This window comes from Gossypium arboreum, chromosome 13 (assembly GCF_025698485.1).
Source record: "Gossypium arboreum isolate Shixiya-1 chromosome 13, ASM2569848v2, whole genome shotgun sequence".
NCBI lineage: Eukaryota > Viridiplantae > Streptophyta > Magnoliopsida > Malvales > Malvaceae > Gossypium > Gossypium arboreum.
The window spans coordinates 80,821,206-80,848,150 of NC_069082.1; the positions used below are offsets into that span (position 1 = coordinate 80,821,206).

General features: G+C 32.7%; 1 protein-coding gene and 1 pseudogene across 6 annotated transcripts; one reads left to right on the forward strand and one right to left on the reverse strand.

The window, feature by feature from the left end:
• Window positions 1–8,449: 8,449 nt before the first annotated feature.
• Window positions 8,450–26,867, reverse strand: LOC108464429 (protein RRP6-like 2). 6 transcript variants are annotated; one of them, XM_053023822.1, is made up of 16 exons: window positions 25,972–26,867; window positions 25,330–25,485; window positions 24,933–25,091; window positions 24,774–24,857; window positions 24,205–24,284; window positions 24,075–24,125; window positions 23,637–23,745; window positions 23,162–23,244; window positions 23,010–23,055; window positions 22,726–22,813; window positions 22,453–22,622; window positions 21,754–22,059; window positions 21,569–21,670; window positions 21,030–21,324; window positions 20,714–20,897; window positions 8,450–9,088 (listed from the first exon to the last, which is right to left on the reverse strand). In XM_053023822.1, exons 1-16 carry the CDS (start codon window positions 26,710–26,712, stop codon window positions 9,079–9,081), a joined length of 2,664 nt encoding a protein of 887 aa, XP_052879782.1. In that variant the 5' UTR covers window positions 26,713–26,867; the 3' UTR covers window positions 8,450–9,078. The 6 variants fall into 6 exon arrangements, with proteins under 6 accessions (XP_052879782.1, XP_052879780.1, XP_052879779.1 ...); XM_053023824.1 differs by lacking the exon at window positions 8,450–9,088 and adding an exon at window positions 18,948–19,196 and having other exon boundaries at window positions 25,972–26,866; XM_053023820.1 differs by having other exon boundaries at window positions 20,714–21,321; window positions 25,972–26,859.
• On the forward strand, window positions 9,081–10,495 carry LOC108461465 (E3 ubiquitin-protein ligase CIP8-like; annotated as a pseudogene).
• Window positions 26,868–26,945: the final 78 nt, after the last annotated feature.

Below are 26,945 nucleotides of genomic sequence, written 5' to 3' on the forward strand. Positions count from 1 at the left end.
AACTTAGCCAAATCTCCTTCTAGGTCTCTTCCAACCCAAGCATGAAGCAAAAATCCTCCCCCTTTTCCCTTAGTATTTTCGGCCAAGAAGATGAGAAAGGATGAACAAATTTTTCTTTTCTTTTCTTAGGACATTCGGCCAAGCCTATGGAGAAGAGTGAACACTTTTTTTCTTTTTTTTTTTTCATACTCTTATTTTATCATTTCTAACATCATCCATTAGTAAAACATGTTGGGAACATGTTTTCCCTTGCCCATAATTTGTCATGGCCGGCCATCCACCTTAGGGAATGGGATAATTGACATGCAACTCCATTTATTTCACTTTATGCATTATTAGGCCACTTAAAAATACACCTATCACATTTTCAAGTCCTAGCACATGGGTCCTTTCTTATAAATTAGCACCTAATTAATAAAAATCGAGACACGAAATATTTACGCATACCAATTCCACATACAATAAGCACGGAATATAACACTTAATTATTCTTGTGACTCGGTTTCGTGGTCCCGAAACCACTCTCCGACTAGGGTCACATTAGGGGTGTCACAAGAAATTTGTAGAATCGTTATCCCGAAAAATATATTTGATTCTTAGAGAATAAAAGTCTCTCTATTTTCGATCAGAATCATGATATCTTAAAGTTTTATTTATACCCTACCGGTGTCATGTATTTATCAGGAGAGAAGGTAAAACCTTTGTTAAATTAGAGAAGTTTATTTGAACTAGAAAAACAAAATTCTAGTTTTACTAGGATGTAGGGGACGGCAACCCTATTTAAATATACTAGGGTTTGTCATCCTCCTTTATTAAATAAGGGGCTTTCGGGTTTCTTCCATATTAGGTCCAATTACAAGTACTTCCCAGACTTTTCGACCCAATACTTTGTAATCTAATCCAACCCAACCAAATTCTATTTTTCTATTTCCAAAAATAAAATTCAATGTTTATATTAAATAAATTTCTCATCCCAATTTTACCCTCAGTAAAATTATGATGATTTTACCCCTGATAAAATTTTCGAGAAAATATATTTAATATTTCACCATTCAACTTTTTCACTATGATCATATGATTCATTTTCATTTTTAGGCTTTAAAATAGCTCAAAAACATAAGCTCAATCTTCTGATCATTTTTAGAATTTCATGTTTATTTCTCATTTTCATTTCCATTTCCATTTTTAGAAAACCACATTCATTTTTAAATGATTTCATTTTCTCCATTTTCATTTTGTTCATTTTGATTCAACACGTAATTCATTTATTATTTCAACGAGCGAGCGGACGGACCAATTGGACATATGCAATTGAGGCTCAAATGATTTATAACTAAGTTCTAACCTTTTGCCTATTAAGTATAAATTCAGTTAGTCACAAAGTCATTTCATTATAGTATCATGACTAAGCTCTCCCCAACATAATACTATTACGTAAAGCAACTCGATTAGTGCTCATCTAATGACCTTATCAAAAATGTGTTACTCTCATAGGATATCCTCAATCTCTTTGGGATAATATTCGTTCTCCCAATATGATCCTATTTTATCTCATGGTAGTCATAACATCTTCCTTCATGAAAAATTAATCACTATCAAATTGTCACACCTGGATTTAATCTAGAGGAGTTTTGAGACTTAATTGAACAATGTAGAGAGTTGGCGGACTCTACCAGAAATTTTGGGAAAAATTACGAACCGTCAAGTAAATAGTTGAGTTTCAATTCTTGTTTGGTCAGGAAGGAACCAGTTGGTTCCATAGTGGGACACATAATTATTTCCAATAATTGGCTTAAAGGGTTTGGGAGACTACGTATAGTAGATATATATAGGCGAAAGTGGCAATTCTAGATAAAAAGAAAAATTCTCTTTAATTCAATCTGTAAGTATCTTTTAAATTGTTTTGTCTTCTTCAATTGCTCAGGAGAAGAAGAGAACTTAGGAAAGCTCTACATAGAGAAAAATTTGTGAGAATTGGAATCTGGGAGTAGAGAAATTGACTAACCGATAAGCTTTCTTATCCTTCTGTACTCGAGGATTTGATGAAGGAGAAAGTAAGAGTTCCTAATAGGTTTCTATAAACTGGGTTCTAGGTTTTAAGGTTTAAATGTCTTCAAATTAACCAAGATAAATGGTTGTCATGCTTAGCTACTAGGACGAAGTAGGCTCTAGCGTTGTGACAAGCTAAGCTGACAAGGATAAAGGATTTAAGGTCAATTTCTGTGCTCCATTTTTGGGTGATTGATGATAATGAACTACTAGAAAGATATGAGTATATCTATTTCATGTTGTATGAACCCGTAGTTAGGTATAAACCTGGTGACTGAGTATCCTTACATGCATGTATGTCGAATGTTTATTTAGTTATAAATTGAAGTGTTAATAGGTGGCGTACTGTATGCTATAGAAATAAATACAATATATTGCGTGAAATGCTTTTATGTACATGATGCGGAGAAAGGAGGGATATATTTTGATGGGGTAGTTAAAGATTGGAATACTTTCATGAGTCTATGTCTATTTTGTGTTGTATGAACCCGCAATTGTATATAAACCTGGTGACTGAGTATGTTTGCATGCATATATGCTGGATGTTTATTTAGTTATAAATTGAAGTGTTAATGGGTGGTATACTATATGTTATAGAAATAAATACAATAAATTGCGTGAAATGTTTGTATATATATGATGCAGAGAAAGGAAGGATATACTTTGACGGGGTAGTTGAAGATAGGAATACTAGATGAAAAGGAGGAATGGGTAAAATAAAATGGGATTCAATAGAGATTGTACGTCATTGCAAAATGATATCGACTAACTTTTTAGGGCGACAACGTGACAACGGTCTATTGACTTTATGAGGTGACATTGTGATGACGGTAAAGTCCTTTGAGGCGACATTATAGAAATAATTCAAGGTGTAAAACCATAGCTCGGCTATGGCAACCAATGGAGTCGATCATAACATTAAACATGGGGTTACATGTGTAAAACCTTAGTTCAGCTATGGCAACATGATAGTCCGTCGGGATAGTAAACATAGGGTAGTCCGCCGGGACAGTAAACATGGGGTAATCCATCGGGACAATAAACACAGGGTAATCTATTGAGTTAGTAAACACGGGGTAGTTCACCGAGATAGTAAACATAAGGTAGTCTATCGAGACAATAAACACGGGAGGTAGACATTAAACATGGGGTTATGTGTGCAAAAGTATAGTTGGGTTATGGTAGCATGTGAAATCTGTAGATCAATTAACTAGGAGACCCGCCAAGGTACAAAGTAAAAGTCACATTCTGACATGCGTGACAAGTCACAAGACAGAATGGAGACGATACTTATGGGAACACAAACTAACGAGATAATAAGAGAATTCGTCAAAGGCAATGATGAATGGTGCCTAGGAAGCGTCTTAACTCAATTATGTTTAAAAGGAAGGAAAAACCCCTTAGACAAAATGGTAAACATGATGTCAACTAATACGAGTCTGCCAAAAAAGTTGCAAATCTCATATTGTTTAAGCAAACACAGAATAGGCTATAATAGGATATAATCTTAAATTAGAAATCGGTAAGGAGATAGTTGAAAGAATGAGTTGAAAGAATGAGTAGATAACAAGGGCATTCATAAGAGTTAATGACATCTCATGACTGACTGACCAATAAAGCCCGCCAAAAAATAATAAGAGGCGAAAGTCCATCAAGGCCATGAAGCACCAAAAAGATCTTGTAAGTCTACTAGAGATGGAAATTATCAAGAGATACTTGAATAAGAGATAGTTCTTTGGAAACTACATGTCTAATGAAGTATTTTAAAGGAACGGACTAAAGGAATAAGTGCTTAAGGTTACATTAAGGCACGAGTTCACCAAGGAAAATAGAGTGTTAGTTAGCCCCTCACTATGTTTAGATTCTATAAAATACAGTATCAAGAAAGGACCTTATTTAGGAAAGAGGATTTAGTTAAGGACTCACTACCTAGGCAATTAATTGAATAACTACAGATAGTTGTCACCGGTCAGAGAAGGCGAATAGGGGACAGTATTGAAGCTTATCAAGAAGGGTAGAATGAAAACAGAAAAATGAATAGCAAGGCCAAGACCTTGAAGAGAATATATCTAGATAGAACATGGATATGGTCAGCTCAAGTTTTATACCATCAGTATTCAGCTCAAAGTAATGGCAGCATTGGATACGCCAACCGAGTTCATAGATTTTTCCCACGAAACCTAGGGAGTTTAACTCTATGCACAAAATCTCTTTTCTTAGAAATTAAGTAGCCTTTTATAAATTTGCAGGAATAGACCTCACTAAGTTCCTTTAAACTTATAAAAATTACTGCTTGGATATAGGGTAAATAAGGACATGAAAATTAAATAAAAGGAGCAAGCTAGTCTCCACCAAGGTTAGAGTTGGACACGGAAGCTGACTCATGTATATAAAGGGGCACCCTTATAGGCCATGCCTCAGGGTTTAAAATGTTTGCGTCTGTAATTTTTTCAATAATTCAAAACTTGTAAATAACTTCCATGTTTATTTAAGGAACCAAAGTTATAAAAATTTAATTTTAATATAAAATTAGTCTTAACGGTAGTTAGTTATTAGAAAGGTCGAGTTGTCTAAGTTCGTAGTAAAATTAGACAGAATTTGGTTAAGATATTTGGATTTGTTGTGACATTCGGTACCCGAACCTGGCGATCGGGTTGGGTATAGGGTATTACACAAATAGTGATCAAGTCATCCAACACAAAGACGAATAACTCGTGGCCACGTTTACTTTTCATCAACCATGTAATGCTAATGAGAGGATATCATTTACCCACGTTTCGGACTATGAATTCCACTATTGTGAATGACGCTACATACTACAAAAGTTGTACACCCAATGCACCAACTTTCGGTTCCTTATCTATTTAAACTCAGGCTTTTACTTATATCAAAGTGTAAGAGTCATGTATATATAGTGAGTCATCTACTAAGGATTTAGGTATGTCACATTATGAACGTCACAAGTAAAAAAACCAGAAATAGATTCAAGATTTATTATTCTTGGGTTCGGTATGATGTACTATCAGTCCAATCAGACACATTTATGTCTCTATCTTCTAAAAGTTATCTGCTCTGATGCCCAAGACAAAACATCTTTCTAATTCGACTTGATAGACGGCATATTAGTCTTTCAATCAGTTTGTTTATTTCTAATTAAACTAAGGACATGTTTAGGTTCATCTACTAATATAAGTTGTCTTGTTGTATTACAATTCAATCATGTAATACCGCTTAGTATTAGTTAAACATTAGACAATCAATGAGCAACATTTGCTTCCATTTTGCTTTGCATGCAAAAATCATGTGAGGACAATATACAAAGAATTAATATAATTCATGAATAATTTTATTAAGCAATCTGTTCGGGAAAATTGCAAGTGTACATTGACAAAAATACTACACTGAGGGCACTAGATTCAACAGTAGCTTGGTGGGATAGTTACAATACAATTGGCATGCCAGTATGAAATATATACACGCGAGGGATAAGAGATGATGTTTCAAACATATTTTAGTCTTAAGGTGTAGCGTTTAGATACGCTATGGATCCATTTTGTTCTAGTCTTCAAACATAGGACTTCGGCGTGTTACTGTGGTTGGTTTGGTTGGTTTCTCGAGCTTACTAAAGGCATAACGAACTAAAATTTGATTTTTGATATGACCATGAATATCAGTTTGGATACCCTTAATGGTACGTATTGAAAAGGTATTAATCTATATGAACTATAAACAAATGAATGTGAAAGTCACAAAGAACAAGGTGTAATAATATATCCTAACAAAATGTGGCCTAAGTAAAAACCTTATAATGTTATTAAGGTGAATGTTAAATTAAGTAAGCCATTAAGGGTAGAAAGTGAATTTGAATTGTGAGAATGATAAGATACGATAATAAGTCCAAAAGTAGAACATATGATAAATGAATTTGTGAAAGAAATGGCTTAAGGGTTGAAATGAAAGATCAAATACGATATGAACTTACAATAAGGGACTTGGGCATGAATTTCATAACTAAATTATTAATAAATCCTTAATAGCTCACACATTAGTGGTTTAAAACACATAAGTAGGGACTTACCAAGAAGTCGTTATGATAGCTTAAGAGCATCGCATCACTCAACATACTTTTAAGGTTATATTTTAAACATTTAAATGTTATTGTACTTGAACTAGGTAGCATGTATACAAATATTTATTTTGTATGTAAGGTGGAATGGCATGTTTAAATTCTTTATAGTTTTCTTAACCATTATGAATGTCATTCTATCTGTGAATTTGTTTATGCTCTATATTTGAGTTTAAATGAGTTTAAATTTTGATTAATTATGTTTTGGTTTATAATAGAATGATATGGTGATTTTAGAATATGTTTTTAAAGTATTTTTTGCCTGATTTTCAACTTTAAGGGCCTAGGGTCCAATACCCTCGCATCCCAACTCGGCAGAATGCCAAAATCAATAGTACAGGGACTTAGGTATCAAAATCTAGGAGATAGGTATCGATACCTAGCCTCCTAGACAACGCCACTACACTATTTTGGCCATTTTGAGCCCTCTGAGGCATGTACTTGATCTCAGGCACTTTTGATCACTCAAAAAATTTTCCAAATAGTTTTAAGTTGTTTTAAAGCCTTCAAAACATTTTTGTTCCATTTTATGATTTTATTTAATTTGTTTAAACTTTTTTATTATGATAAATCCCCTATTTTACTTAACCTAAAAAACTTCATTTTAAGTCTATGAATTTCAAAACTTTGTTTTATGATTTGGATGTACCCCAATAAGTGTTAAGTGATTTGAAATGGATTCTAATCATATTGGACTCCTTTTAAAATTTATCAATTTAATTTAAAGAACATTAAGATGTTCTGAATTTGTCGTACATCAATAGAATTTGTCATACATAAAAGAAAATTCTTCGTTCAATTTTGAAGTACACCAGTAGCACCTTCTACTTGTATTATCGTACATCAAGACGAGTGAAGAGTGTTATAGCGGATGTGTTATGGAGAAAAAAGAGGAAGTGACTAAGATGTGAAAAGAAGAAAATGAAACAAAAGAAGTGAAATTCTAGTCATGTAAGTACTAATGTGAATTCTATTTATTTCCAAATGATTAAATTGAATTATGAGAAATAATAGGTGTATTGAATGTGAAATTAGTTAAAAATATTATGAAAGTGAAGGAACAAATGATATATTATATTATAAAATTTAAGAATTAAAGTGAGTAATTTAGATTATATGACTTTGAGAAGTTATATTATAAGAAATTTTATGGTGTTCATGATATGTTAAAAATGTGGTGCTAAATTGAATAATATTAAAAATATGATGAAATTTAAAAGCAATTGAATCATTAAAATAGAAATTACTATGTCATAAGTGTATTATATTATGAGTAGAGAGTTTAATGAAATAAATATAGAAAGTGATAATAAATGACAATTAAGTGTTGATTTTAATGATTATGTATAGATTTAATAGATAATTTATAAAGTGAATTGATTGTGAAAGTTTATATTTAAGTGAATAACATAATAAAGGTGATAAGTAAAATAAGACAATTTAATGATTAAAATAATTAATTAATGAAATGAAATATAATTTGTGACACTAAACCATGAATAAGTGATAACGTATCACTAAGTAATCACTAAATACAATCATTAGTGAAGTAAGGGAATATTACGAACTTAGTTTGAGAAATATGAGAAGTGAAAAGTAATGTTAAGTGGAATCAAAATTTATATATAGGTGAAATGAGGTACTAGTGAAAGATTGCTTCATAAGTAAATTGAAGTGAGAAATGAAATAAATTAAGTGACATTAAAAATGATATGTGAAAGTATATATAAGAATGGTAAATTTTAATAGTAATAAGAACTAAAAGAAATAATCTTAAAGAAGAAAACGTAATGTAAAGTTTTAGTGAACAAAATAGAACTAATAAGATATAAATGACATGTCAGTAGGAATATATTAATATGTTCAAATGTAAGTGGCACTTCTATTCTTAATGATTTCGCCTATCCTTCTTAGTTTTCTATCGTTTATAAAGGGCTAATGAACCAAGTGGAATTGAGGAAAGTGATAAAATAGGTGCCAAAAGAGATAAGTGGTAAGTGAATTAAATAATGAATAAATTGTTATACTTAAAACATATTGTACAAGTAACTAGTTAGCGTCCTTAACATGAAATGACTAAATTAAGTCATAATAAGAATAAGTAAACTTAAAGAATTAAAAATAAACATATTAAATACTTGGATAAAAGTGCATTTCTTGTGAATACTCACTAAACTTTGAATAAGCTTAATGCATTAATTTTAACGTGTACTTTTGCAAAAAAAAAAAAAAAAATCGAAAAGTTAGAGTTCGAGTGAAGCTTGACAAATCACATCATATAATCACCAAATATGAATTATGAAATACTTTATCAACATCTGTACTTAGTTCATAAGTGTTAAACAAGTATGCAAACTTAGGGTGCGTTTGTTTGCCAGTTTTACAATGTTTGTTTGATTGAAAATCAATTACATTTGAAAATTGTTATACAAAGCACAGGTAAAAAGAGATGGATTTTACAGAAAATGTCTTACAGATTTTATTTCTGTAAGACATTTTTCATCCTCCAAAACTTTCACCAAATTCTTTCCTCCTCCTCCTGTTTTTCATCTTCCTTTTCCTTCTTCATCCAGGTAACATCTTCTTCTTCCTTTTCTTTTTTTTGTTGAAGAATCTATTTTTTATTTTTCTGGTTCTCTTTACTTAAAAAAAATCATGGCGCCGGTGACTTTCCTTCACCTTCACGACCCAGAAGACGACCTCGTTCGGGACAACCATCATCACCACCACCACCAGCAAACCCTCACCCTTGATTCCCTCCCTTAATGATCTCGTGATTTCCGCTTCTTCTCTTCCCCCGACGCCGATCTCCCTCACCCAGACGACGACGTTTCGCTCCTCGATTCCCTCATTGTCAACAGCCCCAATCTCTTCAGACCGCCGCGAGAACCAAGTCAACTTTGTCATCGATCTCTTCCAACAACGCGTCGAACAATCTCAAGTTAGTTCCGGTAATACCCTCAATAAAAATTCCAATTCTGGTAACGGAAATGGTAATAATACTAGCAATAATGATGCCGCTGATTTGGTTTCTGATGCTTTGAACAAACCCGGTTTCGATGTTATTAAGGGAAATCATGAGCTGGATTTAGGTTGGCGTTAGGGTTTGATTCCATGGATACTCATTCGAGTGATGTTGAGATTGATATTAGTGGCGGTGAATATGAAGACAACCATTTCTTTGTGGAAAGGAGGGTTTCGGGGTTGAGTGCTAATGAGGCCGCTTCTAATTTTAGTGGCGTTGAGAGGTTTGGGGATAGCATGCGGATTGTTGGGTTTAGATCAGATTCGGAGGATGATGATGAGAATGAGAATGATAACCGGACGCTCACAATTGATTTGAATTCTGGGGATGATTATGGTATTGATGATCATGTCAATGATTGTTATGATGTTGGTGTTGATGATGATGTGAGTGTTAGTATTCCACTTTTCTAGGATTCGCTTCAGTTGGAGGATCGTCGGGAGACCATTGAAGACTTTGAGTGGGAGGAAGTGGATGGTAGGGTTGATGAGAGGGATGTTTTAAGCGTGTTTGTTGATGGTGATGATGATGTGAATTCGGTTTTGCCTTCTATTTCCCCTATGATAGCACCTGAAGATGCGGTTAGTTTCGAGAGGGCAGCTGGGTTGGAGACTTTGGAGTGGGAGGTTCTGTTGAATGCTAATAATTTGGAAACAACCCTCGAAATGGGTGAGAACACTGACCCATTTTTTACTGATTGTGATGACTATATTGATACTGCTGAATATGAGATGCTGTTCGGACAGTTTGCTGAGAATGAGAATGCATTTATCGGGAAGCCTCCAACTTCGAAATCTGTAGTTGAGAATTTTCCTTGTGTGGTCGTAACTCAGGAGGATGTTGTGAATAACAATGCGCTTTGTACGGTTTGTAAGGATGAGGTTAACCTTGGTGAAAAGATGAAGCAGCTGCCATGTGCTCATCGCTATCATGGAGATTGTATTATACCTTGGCTGGGAATAAGGAATACCTACCCTGTTTGTCGTCATGAGTTGCCAACAGATGATGCTGATTATGAAAGGAGAAGGTCCATAAGAGCTGGACGTGCACTTTAAGGGTAACGTATGGTCTGGTGTGATTTTGAAGCTTTGTTTAGCATTAGGTTGTTAAGAATGTAGATATTGTTTTTGGGAAGTGTCGATATGGATTTTTAGGATCTTGTCATTCTTCACAAGCCTCATAAGTATTCTATATGTTCTTTTAATCCTTTTTGTGGTATAAGAATGTTCAATGACTTGATTATACCTTCAGGGTTCTTTTGGTTGGAATAATTATCTATTATCATTTTGCTTCAATCCTGTTTTATTCGACCCTAACTACCTCAAATACATGATTGTTTAGGAATTCTGGATTGTGTTATTTCTTATTATTTTAGCTATTACCATAGTTTACATGATTGTTCATGAACCAAGCTTGCTGGAGTATATCGGATGATTTTTGTAGGTAATCAGCTGAAAAATTGCATGGCTTGTTCTTAGTTAGTCTGTCATACATTATCAAAATGGGTATTTTATAACTCAATGAGAGAAAACAAAAGATGTCGGTGGTGTGGTATCGAGAAAAATAGAAGCTTCTGGATTGATTTATATGAAGATGATTATTTAAAACCTAAGAAACCAAAATTCTTACAAAGCTTTGCAATTTATATTGTTTGTTCAAGGAAAATGGTTTTATATTTTGGAGAAGCTAACATTTTTCTTGTAGGATAATTCCACAAAAAATATTCTTCTGTTGTTGTTTACCATATTTAAGGGATATATATATATAATAGATGTCATTGGCCTAGAGAAAGGGGAGAGTTGGAGAAGCCTTTCGATGGATATTCATTTTATGCTGGTTCAGCATATAGTTTATTATACTAATACTTTGATACTTTGGTTAAAAGGTAATATCAAAATATATTGAGTGTAATGGTAAGTTATATTATACTTTTAAGAAAAAAATTCGGATTTAAAATGCGAAATGATATTGTTAAGAGGGACAATTACAAATCTTAAAAAAATTATAATCTTTATGGATCGTAAAACCAAGATAAAAGATATATTCAACTTAGGAGTGTATGTGGCAAGTTCAAATAAAACAAAAATCCAAGTTTATATCTTTGAAACCACCAATTACTAATTCAGTATGTATGCCAAGAAAACCAGATATCTTCATGAAAAGATAATAATTTCTTAAATATATATTTGTTTAATTTAATGTATATTCTAGCTTAATAATTGAGTATTATTATATATTTAATTTGATTTATTTATTTATAAATAAATCATTACAATATATGTAAAAACAATTTAAAATATAAATTTATTAATATATATAAAATAGCTTTTCCGGAAAATATTTTCAGGTAATCTGCCAAATAACAGAAAATATTTTACACAGATTCATCCAAACACCAGAAAAGTAAATCATTTCCAGAAAAGTAAATCATTTTCTAGAAATCATTTTCCGAAAAACATTTTACTAGCAAACAAACGGAGCCTTAATGATTAGGTGGAATTATTAGAATCTAATGTTACATGACATGTGAAATGAGAATAAATGATCAAGTAATTGTTCATGTCATATTTGAGGTATTATAAATGTTTAAAATGATTGAATCTGTTTGGGATTGATTTGGAGGTGATTCAGTATGACTTTGAGGTGTTTTGGAATTGTTTTTAGCTCCCCTATACTCCGGTTCCAGTATGATACATGCATGGATGGGTTAAATTTATTAAATTTCATTCATCGAAGTTACCAATTTTCAAGCTTAAGAAATCAATAGACTTACGACGACTTTTTAAATAGGATCCTAGCATTTCTAGGTTGAGATGTCTTCATAAAGTTTGAAGATTTATTTCTTAGCTTTGAAATGCACTTTAAATCAAGTATACATTATTTGAGGAGGTTCCATCCTAAATTTTGTGATTTTTGGAAATCAGGAACACCTCGAACGAAGTTTGCCAAGTTGCTTCGCTATTTTTCGAGTTTTCAGGTTTCAACAATTTTTATTGACTCTTAGCCTTAGTTTTTCTTTTCTTTCTTTTTCTTTCTTTTTTTTTTACTTTTTATTGTTTCTTTACGCATTCTAACACTTTATTGTGTTAGTAGGTTAAAACACATTGCACATTCCTTTGTCCGTGCAACATAATTAACTCTTTGGTGTCTAACCGATTTTGAACTCCTAATACTACTAGGTTTGCTTTGATAGTTTGATTCTAATACATTCTAATTGATTGATATAGACACTTTTAAATGACTCACAATATTAATTCTTACCTCATTAAGAATTTTATTTTATTTATGAGTGCATAACAGTGAGGTTTGTTTAATTTTTCAGTTCTTGAGTGTTATGTTCTTTTCAGACTTTCATAATGATTTACGATACTATGATCGGAAAGTTGCAAAGGGATCAAGAGGTTCAAGCTGCTTAAGATCATCAATTGGACACTATTCTAGACACAATCAGCAAAAATTTGGAACGTTTAACTACCAAAATTGAGCGTCTGAATTGTAATTAGGGAGATAAGGTTGATTAGTCTCGTTTTCGAGAAAATAATACTCGACGTATCTCTCGTACAAATGATGATACTTTCGTTAATAATGATCATGGGCAATATTTTTTAGTTAAATCAAAGTTCTCAATTCCACAATTTCATGGAAAGAATGATCCTGAGGCATATTGTGAGTGAGAATCAAAATTTGAACTTATGTTTCGTTACTATAAATGCCAAAAAAAGGAAAAAGTCTCATTGACGACCCGTGGATTTTCAGATTATGCGTTGAGTTGGTAGATTCAACTTAGAATTAATCGTCAAAGAAACTACAAAAGGGTAATTGAAACATGAGACGAGTTGAAACAAGTGATGCGAAAGTATTACATTCCTTTTTATTACTACAAAGAGATCAAAATGAAACTTCAACGCCTTATTTAAGGTAATCGATCTGTTGATAGGTACATTAAGGAGATAGAGATCCTTATGCAAAGAGCAAATGTGCAAAAAGATAAAGAGACTACCATGGTGCGGTTTGTAGATGACTTGAATGTTTTAATAGTCAATGCTCTTAATCTTCAAACCTACATTGATCTTAAAGAGGCGATATATAAGGCAGTTGAGATTGAGCAACAATTTCAACAACGTCAATCTCGTCCATTTGGTGCATCACTATATTATAAAGGTATAAGTTGCTACCATAACATGATGAGACTAAAATTTTTGAGTGGAAAAGTGAAACTCCTACAAAACCTTCTTCTACATTTTCTAAGCAGTGCACTTCTAATTTTTTGCCAAAACAACCAAGAGCTCGTGACATTGAATATTTTACGTACAAAGGGCGTAAGCACTATAGTCATGATTTTACCAACACGATATTTTTGTTGATAAAAAAAGATAATAATGAGAATTTTTTTCTCAAATCTATGGAGTTAGATGAGATTGAAACGTTATGTTCTTCTATTGATATTGCATTGAATTGGATATTCATAATACTTGTGAGGGGGATATGGGAAGTGAGAGAAAAAATTGTAAAGACAGAGAGAAAAAAGACCTTGAGTGATAAAACTCTACTTGATGGTCCACTTTTGATGAGTAAAAATACATATGAGGTAAAATTGGAGAATTCTCAATTCGAGAAAGAAAATGAAAAACAAGAAAATGTTCATGCAAAAGTGAAGAATGATTATGTTTTAACTAACTATAACTCGAATTTATTTAGTGGTGTTCCCTTGTCACAGGATTTTAAGGATCCATTGACGGACTTCCAATTAAATTACTCTATCATCAATTGACACTTTTACTTGTGAAACAGAGGTAAGTTGAACATTAATAATTCTCCACAAGTGCTAAAAGGTAAGAAAGGTAAGGAAACATTAGAAATTGATTTAATAAGGCATACAATAAATGTTTTCGATAAGTAAGCTACTGATTTTGTTTTTCCTTACAACATGCTTTCTCGTTGGTCAAATTTTATTAAACCTTAGTCTGAAAGTTCAATTGATTTTATGGGTTTATCTAGATTTGTAAATGTTAAAATAGAAATTCTCTTACACTAGATAGGTTTATTAAAGCATCTTATATATTTACTCTAGCAACAAAATTTTTTATCTTGACATTTAATGATGAATTTTACATAATCTTAACATTATTGATTTTTATAATTATGTGAAATTTTGACTCATCATTGGAAATTCTTATAAATGACTATGTATATTCAAAGAAAGCTACAGGTTATTTTTTACTTTATCACTCATGTGCCTAATATTTTTTTTTCTAGTTTTGATGGCTTATTTTTTAAGGAAAGATACTTGATCTATGCTCATTTGGGAGATCAAAATCATATCTTTGATCCTAGAGATAGTTTTGGCGTACAAGAAAGTTTAGATAAGTATTTTTTTTGTTTTATTGTTATTTGTTCTGATCCCTTTTCTTTTTGTACAGCTAAAGATTTGGAGACAAATCTTCTTAAGGAAGAGGGAATGATGCGAGTCTCAATGCTCAATTTCTCACCAATGAATGTGATGGGCTCACATTACCTTAAGGCCCAACAACAATGTCAAATGCCAAGCAAATCAAAACAAGATTCAATCAAATACAAGATTTGAGAACAAATCTTTTCGGGGAAAGGGACAATGATACTGTAACATCCCAATTTAAGGTCTAGTCAAAACAGTGATTTCGTGACCACAAATTCGATATAAAAAAAATTATTTTTATTATATTTTTATGGTTTACGATTTCACAAAATAATTTTTTGAAAACTTCGTTTGAAAATTTTGACGTTTGGGCACTCAATTTAGTCAAAAGGACTAAATCGTAAAAAGTGAAAAAGTTGAGTTCTACATACTAGAGGTGTCCAATTATTATAAAATTTTAAATTGGAAGTCCTTATATGGTAATTAGACCATTAGTTAAGTTGGTGGACAAAAATGGACATGGTTAGGCATGTTTCCAAAGTTTTTCCTTAAGGCCATTTTGGTCATTTAGTTATTAAACTAAATTAAAAACAAAATTAAAAGCCAATTTTTGTTCATCTTCAACCTCTTGGCCGAAACTTGCATACAGAAACTGGCTAGGGTTTTTCAAGCTTTCAAGCTCCATTGTAAGTCCATTCTAGCCTTGTTTTTTTATGATTTTTTACGTTTTTGCAATCCCCATAACAAGATCTATCTTTTTCTACCATTTATTTAAGTTAGGATTGATGTTTAAAAATTTACCTATGTGTTACATGTGTGTATTTTGATGTTTAAGGGAGAAATATTAATTGTTTGTTGTGTGTTAAACGACTTTTACTAAGTAGTTTTCGGTGAAAACACTAAAAAGGACTAATTTGTAAAAGTTATAAAATTTGTCATAAAAGTATGATTTAGTAGAAATTGTGGGCTGCTATAGTTATGAAAATGATTCGACTAGGCTTAAAGTGCAAATAAATTGAATAAAAATCATTTTACGAGCCTAGGGGCAAAAATTATAATATGACAAAATTTAGGAGAAAAAACGTAATTTACCATAGTATGATTTTTGGATCACATTGACTAATGTGACTAATAAATAGACTAAATGTGATATTATAGATCAAAGAAAACGAGGTTCAGACCTAGAAAGGAGAAAAATGAAAAATTGACGGTTAGGTCCTTTTTTGCCATTTTGGTGTCAAGGTAAGTTCATACGTAAATAATTTAACATTATGTTATGTATTTAATATTTCAATATTACATGAATTATATACATTTGAAAAATTGACGGTTAGGTCCTTTTTGCCATTTTGGTGTCGAGATAAGTTCATGCGTAAATAATGCAACCTTATGTTATGTATTTAATATTTCGATATTACATGAATTATATACAATTATTTTTATGAAATTGATTAATGACGATTTTGACGAAGTTTCAAGAAATGGGAAATCCCGATTTAACCTCAAGAGTAGAATACAAATATCATGATATCAGGGCTACTGAGATTCCGAATAAGACCATATCTAGGATATGGCATCGGTATGTGATTTTGTATAAGACATGCCAAGGGCATGACATCGATATGATATTTCATGTAAGACCATATCCGAGATATGGCATTGATGCAGTACTATGGGTATGAAAACCCCGAGCATCCTTAGTATTCCAATGCGGTTCAACAGGTTGTTAAGATTGAGCAAGTATGTGACCATATTTTGAGTGGTACAGGTATGTACACAGGACTCATGTGAAGCGAATTTGGTATACGATGAATTCTTGGTGAGAATGTACATGAACAAGTTATACTTGTGAAACATTGATAACCTTGTGACAAATTATTTATATTTATGATGAATGGATGCATGATAAGATTTGATAATGATCATATGATAGGCTTAGGAGCCTAATTGATTTGTAGTATTTTACGGTTCATTTATTTAAATCGTGTTTCATTGGATATGAGGAAAAGAAAGACAGGCATAATTGCTGAATAAAGACATTATGAGAATATAGTAACATACGAGCTTAGACAAGTGAAAGGTGATTGAACTATATGTTGAAATTATGATTACTCACAAATAATGTGCATGTGATTAAGAGGATAGAAATAACTTTTTAGTTAATGTGATATGTTACAGTAGGAAAACTATAATGGCTAGGCTAATGCCAAGGCATGTAAATGGTGCTTATAAATTAAAAGAGTAATCACTATGAATGAATAAGTAGAAATCTTAAAATCTAATGTTAATTTAAATTATAGTACTCTTATGGATGGATAAAGTAAATGAATGTTAATAGTTTTTATTATTTGCATATGAACTTACTAAGCTATATTATATAGCTTACCCCCTCCTTTCCCATGTCTTATAGGTTAAATTAGCTAGTTCAGGTTGGAGACCGCCGGAGATGCCGTCACACTATCAAGCTATCATCGTGGGTAAAAATGAATACAAACCCCTTAACTTTATGGCATGTATAGGGACTTAGTTAATTGTGAATGTGTCATTACGATTTAGCCAAATGTATTGGCTTGTAATGGTTAAGGGTTTGATGTGATGTGAAGCCATATAAATTGGCTTATACTGATATTTGATTCATTTTGTATAAAGCCATGAGATTTGGCTCATATTGATTATTGGGTTGTAAGCCTATTTATTTAAGTATACATGTGGCCATGCAATGGTAATGTGGTTGATGGTTGTGTGAATGTGATGAGATGTGTTGCGGCTATGAATGCTTGATGATTTAATTGAGATTTGTTTAGTATGATGATAAACATGGCTTAAATAAGAATTGGTAAGTTGGGCTTGACAAAGTATGAAGTCTTATACATGTATAAATAAAGATGAAATGCTCACGATCATGTCTTATTTGTGTATGTTTAAGTGCTCATTTATGCCATGCAAAATTCCTTTGAAGTCATGTATGTGCATGTGCAAATAAGGGTGGCAACTAGCTTAAAAAATAACCTTAAAGTTGTCTACATGAATAGGCACACAGGCGTGTGCCTAAATCGTATGTGTCATACAGTCTACCCCTATGGGCGTGTGATCCGACCGTGTGTCCCCTGTACACTAATTTGGTAAAACAGAATGCTCAGTAGTAAATACACGGGCAGAGACACGACCATGTATCTCAACCGTGTGAAGCTCACAGCCTAAGCATAGGGGCGTGTGACTTAGCCATGTGACCTCAATTTAATTAATAACATTTGTAAACAGAGAGTTACATAGGCTGAAGACACGAGCGTGTCCCAAGCCACGCGACCTACCCACACGACCGTGTGACCCTCCAAAATAGGAAAATTTTCTAAATATTGTATAAGTTCCGAGAGTTTTCGATTTAGTCTCGAACCACACCCAATGTATGTTTTAGGCCTCGATGGCCATATAACAAATGATATGCATGTGAATGAAAAGTTGTAAATTTGGACAAAAATTCAAGTCTTGATTTTGTGTGATTGTGTGAGTTTATATCCAGTAACGCCTCGTACCTTGTTCCGACGTCGAATATGGGTAAAGGGTGTTACAAATATATACACGGATGGGGTAAAATTTATTAAATTTCATTCACTGAAGCTGTCAATTTTCAAGCTTGGAAAATCAGTAGACTTGCAACAACTTTTTGGATGGCATCCTGACATTTCTAGAGTGAGATGTCTTCATGGAGTTCGAAGACTTATCTCTTAGCTTCGAAACACACTTTGAATCACTTAATTTTAAATTTGGGAGCTCAAGTTATGACTGTTTTAATGAAGATTACGCAAGCAAAATTTCGAAACATGATTATCACGAAAATTACGAGTTTTGAGCTTTTAATTATGATAGAAATAATATAGGATTCAGGTTTTTAGCTTAATTTTTATTATATATGAACCCAATATTATTTTTGTCACCTCGTATTATTTTATTATTTGAATCTTTAATAATTATTAAATAGTTTAAGTTATTTAAGAGTTTTATGTCAACAATATAATTTAGTTTAAAACTATTTGTTTAGATTAATTAGAGTTCTAGTATACTTAAAAAAATTAATTTATTTAACTAACCTATATAGGCCTCTGCATTGTACACAAATCAAATAATTCATTATTATTTAACTTCTCTTTTGAGTTAATAAATTCTTTTTAAGTTTTTTTTTCAATAATTTCTTTTGAGTTTTCTTTTGAGGCCTACCACGTTCTATCTTTCCATCTATCTTCTTTATTTTCTTCCTTATTGTTCTAATCTTTGATTTATTATTCTATTTTATTTATTTTATTTATTTATTTTGACCGGATTTGATTACGTTTCAAGTTGTGTCAAAATCTAAATTTATTTTCAAACATCTAGAACCCTAAATCAAATCTGTAACTTTGACAAACTTTATGATTCGCTTTCGCGTTCATCCACTCTCATCCGTATCACAATACCTAAGGGTTAGGTATTGGTACATAAATAGGCAAAATATAAAAGTGAATAGTAACATGTAGACGTACCAATACATAAGATCTAGGTACCGGTACCTCTACTTCCAAAAGCCATATTTACATTAGTTTCACATCGAAATGGCCCATTATGGCCTGCAAAGGCGACCAATACAAGAAGCTTCAAAATGATTCTAAAAGTGTTAAAAAGAGCTTAATTAAGTCTTATATACGAGTGAAACTTGAATGACATATTTTGTTCATAAGTGTAATGTTTGACTCGAAATGTAACATTCTTTAATCGGATTTAGGTTCAGGCTTGGGTAAAGGCATTTTCACCTAAAATGCTAAAAAAATAAATTATTAACTAAATTTGATTAAAATATGCAAAAAAAAAATGGATAACACCCAAAATCTAATATTACAATTTTCATATTTTCTCGTTTTTTTTTTAAATCAAGGTAGCAAAGAAAAGCAAAATTGTAAAAAAAAAAAAAAATACACCATGTGTAGATTTTGAAGATTAATTTTATTACAATCAAAACTAAATTGACATAATTTGTAAATATCGAGGGTTAAAGTTATTGTTATGACAATTGTAAAAGTTACCACATTAATCCACTGGTGATTAAAAAAGATAAAATTGAATAATTAGATTTCATTGTTAAGTGATCAAAAAGATATTTACTATTAGTTAGATGACTACTTATATGGTTTACCATTATTATTATTTAAATAAATTTCACATTTCTTTTTATATAATAATAGAGATGAGGTAACATAGTTTGAAACCACACCAAACACACCAAACAAGTGTTTGACAATAATTTCAACTACTGCTCCATACAAAGCAAGACATAAATTTTATAGTTAATAAAAATAATTACTAATAAACATAATAGCTTATTTGACTCTCCAACTTTATTTTAAAAAAATCATTATAACCATTCATTTAAATTTTTATCTTTCTTAAACCTTAAACTTGTATTATTTGTTAAATCACACTAAAATGAATAAAAAATTAACATTTGTTAGCTTGTCATGTGAATGTCACATAACAATTAACTACTTTCTAAAAATTTTAAAAATTCAAAAGAGTTATTAATTTAAAATTGTTAAAAATTAATAAAAAACTTGTTAGAAACATTTTTAATTTCTTTATGTTTTAAAAAAATAATTAATTGTTACTGTGACACACATGACAAACATTAGTAAAATTAACAAATAACTTTTCCCTCCATTATTTATAAAAATATACATTTTACTTGATGTGACATAATCTGTTTAGTGGTAAACTCAATAACTAAATTAATGTTAATAGTGATTACTTTTCATTATCTATCAAAAATTTATTTTTGTAAATTTAAATGCTCAATAACCTGTTTTCTGCTTATTTTTCTCCAGCAATTAAGTTTTAATTAAGAGACCGACATTTAAATAGATCATTATCTTTTGTCTGATTATTAGATACATGTATGCTTTTTCCAATACGAATATGTTTAATTTACTAAATTTTTCCGTGTATTTAGTAGGACTCCAAGATAGGAGTACGTTAAAACTTTCCTAAACAAGATTGTGATCGTTTTCTATTGATCAAAATTTTAAATATGAAACGCAAAATTCTTTTTTCATTTGTCATGCAGAGGTATGATTTTATCATCAGAGACACTCACCGGAAAGTTGCACTCCTATTCCCTGATGCAGGAAAAGCTTGTCGTCGTCTAGCTTGAGGGAACAGCTTCGTCCCATCATCTATTTGCAGCAGCCCGACTGCAGAACTTTTCTTCTTACGGGCAGAGTTTACTTGACTTCCTGGTTTTTCCTCTGTGTCTACTCCAAATTTAACCTGTTTCCTGGCTGCATCATAATCAAATGGCTTTATTTGCAAAGAACCACTTTGTTCTTTTGATTCCTTGACTTTAAAAGACTGGGTGGATTGTTGGAAGCTTGTAGATAAATCAGATAGGGACATAGTCTCCTCATTGTCACCTTTACTTGTTTCCGAGGAGTAACAAACGGGACTATCACCAACAGAAGCATCACTGGGTTTTGGGCCACCACCACCATCATTTGATTCATCTTTATTTGAACTTTCTTCCAACATTATTATATCTTCAGATGTCAACTCGGTAGCTACCACAGGAGGAGGTTCTTCAGGTTGTGAAATTTGTGATACTTTAGTTGCCTCCTCCGTCACCAGTTTTGACTGCTCCTCTATACCCAAAAATGAGTGGAACTGTAGATTCACCAAAGATCTGATCTGCTCCAACTTGTTCTCTTCCTTCTAGATAACAGTGAACAAGTTAGCAAAGAATTGCTATTCATAAAGACTGATTGAACAAATCAAAACCTATAAATAAATTTAAAGATACAGGAATAAAATTGTTAAAACTATGTGCATGGACTGCATCTGAGCGTCTTGGTAATTTGCACTCACAAAGAACCAAACCAAAGCCAGAAAGAGGGAGATCGACTTTTCTTAAAACATTGCAGTGGATAAAGAATTGTAGCAAAAAAACTTGGCTCACTTTTTTATCTATATCAGATTTTTTCTTCGTGGCAGAATTCCCTAGAAATGCCCCAAAGCCACAGTTAGGTCTCTTCAGAATCTGAACAGTTGCTCCACTAGCCTATACCAGGAATATATATTTTAGCCAGCAGCTGCATATCAGAAGATAGATCACCATGCATCTATGAAGGACTAACTTACAACCTTTGTCGAAGGTGGACTCAGCCCTGAATCGGTAAGACCTTCTCTCGCAGACATTGAGATACTGTTCACAACTGGCTCCATATGGTATCTTTTTTGTTTTTTGTCCATGTCAGGTCCAGGAATACTGCTTCCAGTCGTTACTAATTCTTTACGTGGAGGAGAAGCAAGCTTTGCAGTTTTCCCATCAAGTCCCCTCATGCCACCATCTATGATTTCAGTTCTATTCTTTGCAATTTTTAAGTCTGTACGAGTCTCAAGAGGTATGACTACAGCTCCGTCATTAACTGCTACACATTCTTCCGATGCCTGTTCATTGGAACAAACAGAAGCAACACAAAAAGAAGTGTAAAATCAAAACTTTTTCAACCCATTCTAGCCATTAAATAGATTTCTAAAGCCTATTCAATAAGGTTTAACAAATTGCATATATTTGAACCAGTTATCTGGCATATATTATTCACTTTTGTAACTTCAATTGATAACTGATGATGAACATTATGAATTTGACTTGGATTTTGTTATTCATGTCATATGGCCAGCATTCTACAACTCAGAATGCTATCTTTTATTTCTAGATAAGATGGCAACCAATTTGAGGTCTGAAAGAAAAATGAGATAACAAAAGAAATTTAACCGATTAACAACATACATTAACAGTATGTCAAATTAGGATCATCAAATCAGTTTAATAACTCTTACGTGTAGCACACGCCCCATTTTAGGTTGTTGAGCAGCAGCTTCAAATGAGACAGCATTCTGCATAGAACGCTTGATGATGCTAACAACTGCACCAAGATTTCGCTCCACGTATGGGAGTCTAGATTTCAACAGTCGACGCAACTTGCCAGCAGTTACAGGCATCTGCTTGGCTTTTCACGGTAAGAAAAAATAAGAACAAGTAAAAAACACCAATAAGTAGAGTATAAAAAAGGATATACAGTGGAAACTGATAAAAACTTGAAGTGCTCATACCGATTTCAATAAGTATTTTGTTAGGCAATACATAGCCAGTACTTTCATCCTCTGAACGTGCAATATGGTCTCGCCATTCATAAAGCCCCTGTAAGCCATTTAAGTGAGTTATGTAAGCCAAAGAAATGGATACCATCCATCTACTTTTGCAAGTCAGGCTTCTTCACATCAATTACATATATCAAAATTGAAATTCGCCAAATCTTGTGGTTTACAAACAAATCAATCTGTTTTTTTAACGTAAACAAAACGGCCATGTAAAAATGTAAACAACATGATCTTACAGAGACAATTGATAGCTGCTCAGAATTCAAACCAGCAGCCTGCAACCTATATCAAATGGCAAAGAATAAAGGCCATAATTTAGTTTGGATTAACATGGTATATTTAAACATTCACACAATCATGCACTGTGTAGTCTAAGCATTTAACAAACCCGTATATGTGGAGATATGAATTCTCTGTCAGCAGCTCTTTCTCGTATAGTTGCATGCATACATCAGAACTTTTCTTGTAGACCTGCTAGCCAGAAAACCTTTGCAGTCAAAAATAAATACTGCAAAGCATCAAAGCTCACAAATTCATATATCCTAGTAAATTTATTTGAAAAAAGGAGAACAACAACAACAAGAAGTCAATTTAAGGAAAAAAAAGAATCAACGAAAGAACGCTTATGCATTAAACATTTTGAATACATAGCCTCAGCTGTAAATTACACATTGAAGCTCGAACAAAATAAACGTCAAATGCCAGAGGAATATGTAAAGAAGCACAACTCTTCCATTATTGAAACTATGATTAAAGATTACTGAAATCCCTTAGCTTCTTTTCTCCGAGAAAGTCAGGACTATGATACAACAAGCGATGGTGAGTGTAGAAAATTATGTGAATTCTGATTCATTGCGTCATACCTCTACCAACGCAGCATCACAATGTTCAGGTTCCATAGGCATGGATAGCAATTTGATTCTCATTAAATCATAAATGTACAGTAAAAAGTGTGTGTCTTCTCTAGCATATCTGTCATAGAAAAATATAATAGAAGGAAAACAATTAGTTGACATAAAACAATGAAAGTTTCCTCTTCAATATCTGCAATCACAGAACCTTGAAACTTTCTTCAAGCAGTGCAATCGTAAACAAAAAGCAAAGTGTTTTACTTCATATTGATGAAAAACTCAAAACTAACTACAATTTACATCCTATATGATTGTTTAGTTTTTCTTGTAAAAACAAGTACAATGTCAGTAAAACTATCTTGCAGATTAGATGGTTAAATTTTTCCTGTAAAATGATCAATTGAGTGAAACAGAGAAGAGTAAAGATGCAGGTTCCAAAAGCAATGTTACCTGAGCATTTCAGCAGGAAGAGGACGCAACCTCCAATCTGCATTCTGATATCTGCAATGAGGAAGATAGAACAGATGATGATCAATTTATAATGAAGAAGAAGATCAAACAAATTTAAATGAAAACCTACTCTTTGTTAGCAGTAACTCCACAAAAGTGTTGCAGAAGATGTTCCAAACTATTTCTTTCCATTTTCAAGACCCTCGAGGCCTGAGTACCATGAAAAAGCATAAGTCAACAAAATGGTAGGTGTCCAACACAATTTTAACTTCAATTCAAACAATCATTTCATTCATATCTAATTGCACTCAAAACTATGCCTAAGCATTTCTATTGAGAAAATGGCACTTAAAGTACAGTAATTAGGCTCTTTGAATCTGCAGTAAGCAGTAATATTCCCAAGCCTATAATATATTTAACATCTTCAATGAGTTCCAATAAGATTAGCATCTCAATAATCATCCAAAATTTGTGTTAAGTTAGTTCAATCAACTGAAACACAATTACAGAGTTGTCATGTATAGTCTGAGACACCAATGTCCTCTCCCCTAATTTATCATTATGTGCTAATTAACCCTAATAAATAATTTGATAGAAGAAAATAACTTCAATTCTTAAAACATACCAGCAAAACCAGGACTTTACAGTAAATTATCATATTAATCAAGTTCAGAGAAGTAACAGGTTGGCAGTATAAACCTGTCCAGTGTCAAAGAGGTTGCATATATATATGCCAAAGTCCCGCTGAAGCCACACAATATCCCGGTCTGCCCCATGCATAACCTATGTAAACTAAGAATATTAAAAAGTGCAGAAGGACCAAAATGAGAAAAAATTGCAGCCATTAAAGAGGCCAACCTTTTTCTTGGTGGGATCCTTGAATAATTCCCGAAGATACGGGCCAATATGAATTCGTAGCTTCAAAGTATCGACAACAAAATTCTCATTTCTGGTAGAAATTTGTATCAAACAAGTCAATCCTTGAAATGATCTATATTGGTTATGCTCCAAATCAACCTGAGAACAATTACAATTTTAAACTACATGCAAAGTGGTAACATGTTACAAGAATTAATTTTTTAAAAATAGAACACCTATGTTTGACGCATACAAGGTCATGTCAAACTGGTAGCCCCAATACCCGAGATACATATACCGTTCTTCAGACCAGGTAAACACTTCATTCTATGTCTTATCAACTGCTAAAGGAGAGTAAGAATGATCACATAAATAATATTAGTTCTCAGACTTTTACCGCAAATTCATTTACACTGCGTAATTTGGCTGCCAACTCCTTCAAATCTTTTACTTCCTCCACCAGCTTGAATGGGGTAGACTCAATTGAGGGTGGTTTTACAGGCTCAATATCTGCTATATCTTTATCCACAAAATCCATAACAGACAGCTTCTCCTGTAAAGTGCAAAACAGAAGGGGGTTTTTAATTATAATTTGGGCAAGCACCACAAATTTACCAGAGATAACCCAGCTAATTACATAGAAGCTATTGTTGAACACAATTGGATGTGTGTGAGATACTGAGTTATAAAAAGGAAATTTTATTGTCAAATCCGTATCTAAAACTATTAAAAAATGGCTCTTAAGAACATGATAACATTCTTAAAAACAATTGCGGTCCTCTCTCTTCTAGTTACCATTAATTACACCACCATTGGCATCAATAAAGAAAATAAGAAAAATAACTTTGAAAATGCTTTCCTATAAGCCATTGAAAGGTTCTTTAACTTTAGAAAACTTTAAAAGGTCGCCCTATTCATTTATATACTGTCTCCATAGGAATCATTTCTGACCAAAGCATTCAAACAACTTACCGACCCCATAAAAGGAGCTTCAAAAATTGATAAATTAAACAAGAAAAGAAGAAGAAGAAAAACTCACCAGTGGATGAACAAAGCGCTGCCCATCCTCACTGCTTTGCAACCAAACATGTTCGAAAGGCTTATTCGAATTATTCACAAGAATATTATACTCTTCCTGCGGCTTCCGTATTGTTGGTATATGAAAAGGAACCTTCGCTTTCCCCGAAGTCCCTGCAGCCAACGCCCATTTCTTCACCTTCACTCCAGAATAACTCGGAGACCCACCTTCCTTCCCACTCACTGACTCAGCAACCGAGTCACCCATTAACGCACCATCCCCTTTCTTCTTTTTCTTCTCGTAAACCAGTTGAAACCCATTAATTTCCGGATCCGACCCGATAAACCTCCCCGTTTCCTCTTCTTTCTTTCGGATATTTTGAAATTCATCCACGGAAACGTCAAATCGTTCCAAGATTTCGTCGTTGATATCAACAAGCCAATCATAAGCTTCATCATCGGCTATACTCCCAATTCTGTCAGGAAATTTGATCGCTTTATTGACGCACCATGTTTTAGCTGATGAGCCGATGGATTCAAGCAAAGAATCCGATATTTTGGCAATTTGATCAATGGGGAGCTTGAAACCGTCGAAATTCTTAAAGAAATGAAAGTCTTGATCGGAGGGGAGGGTTCGAGATGAGCAAGACAATGAGGAAAGAGAAGAAGAGAAAGGACCCGAAGCTAGGGTTTGAAGAGATTGGGCATCTTTTGAAGCTTCAGACGAGTATTCCATTGCAATTGGATAATTGTTGATGTTCATGGTTTTTAGGGTTTTCGATGAAGAAATATTAGGGTTTTAGTGATTTTCTTTCACTTCCTTTAATTCGGGGAAATAATAGGGAAAAAAACAGTTTATCAGAGGGAGAAACTGTGGAAAAACAAAAACGAAATAAAATTACTAATAACTGTCTTTTGTGAGAACTAGAATTTGACACATAATGATTTTTTTTAAGAAATAATGCCTAAAGAGTAACAAATGTTGGTATTTGTTAA

Coding starts and splice junctions, on each gene's coding strand:
- LOC108464429 (XM_053023819.1), bottom strand. CDS start 26,712: ATGAACATCAACAATTATCCAATTGCAATGGAATACTCGTCTGAAGCT. Junction 24,126..24,204: donor GGAGTTACTGCTAACAAAGA/GTAGGTTTTCAT, acceptor TCCTCATTGCAG/ATATCAGAATGCAGATTGGA. Junction 23,245..23,636: donor GTGATGCTGCGTTGGTAGAG/GTATGACGCAAT, acceptor TCTGGCTAGCAG/GTCTACAAGAAAAGTTCTGA.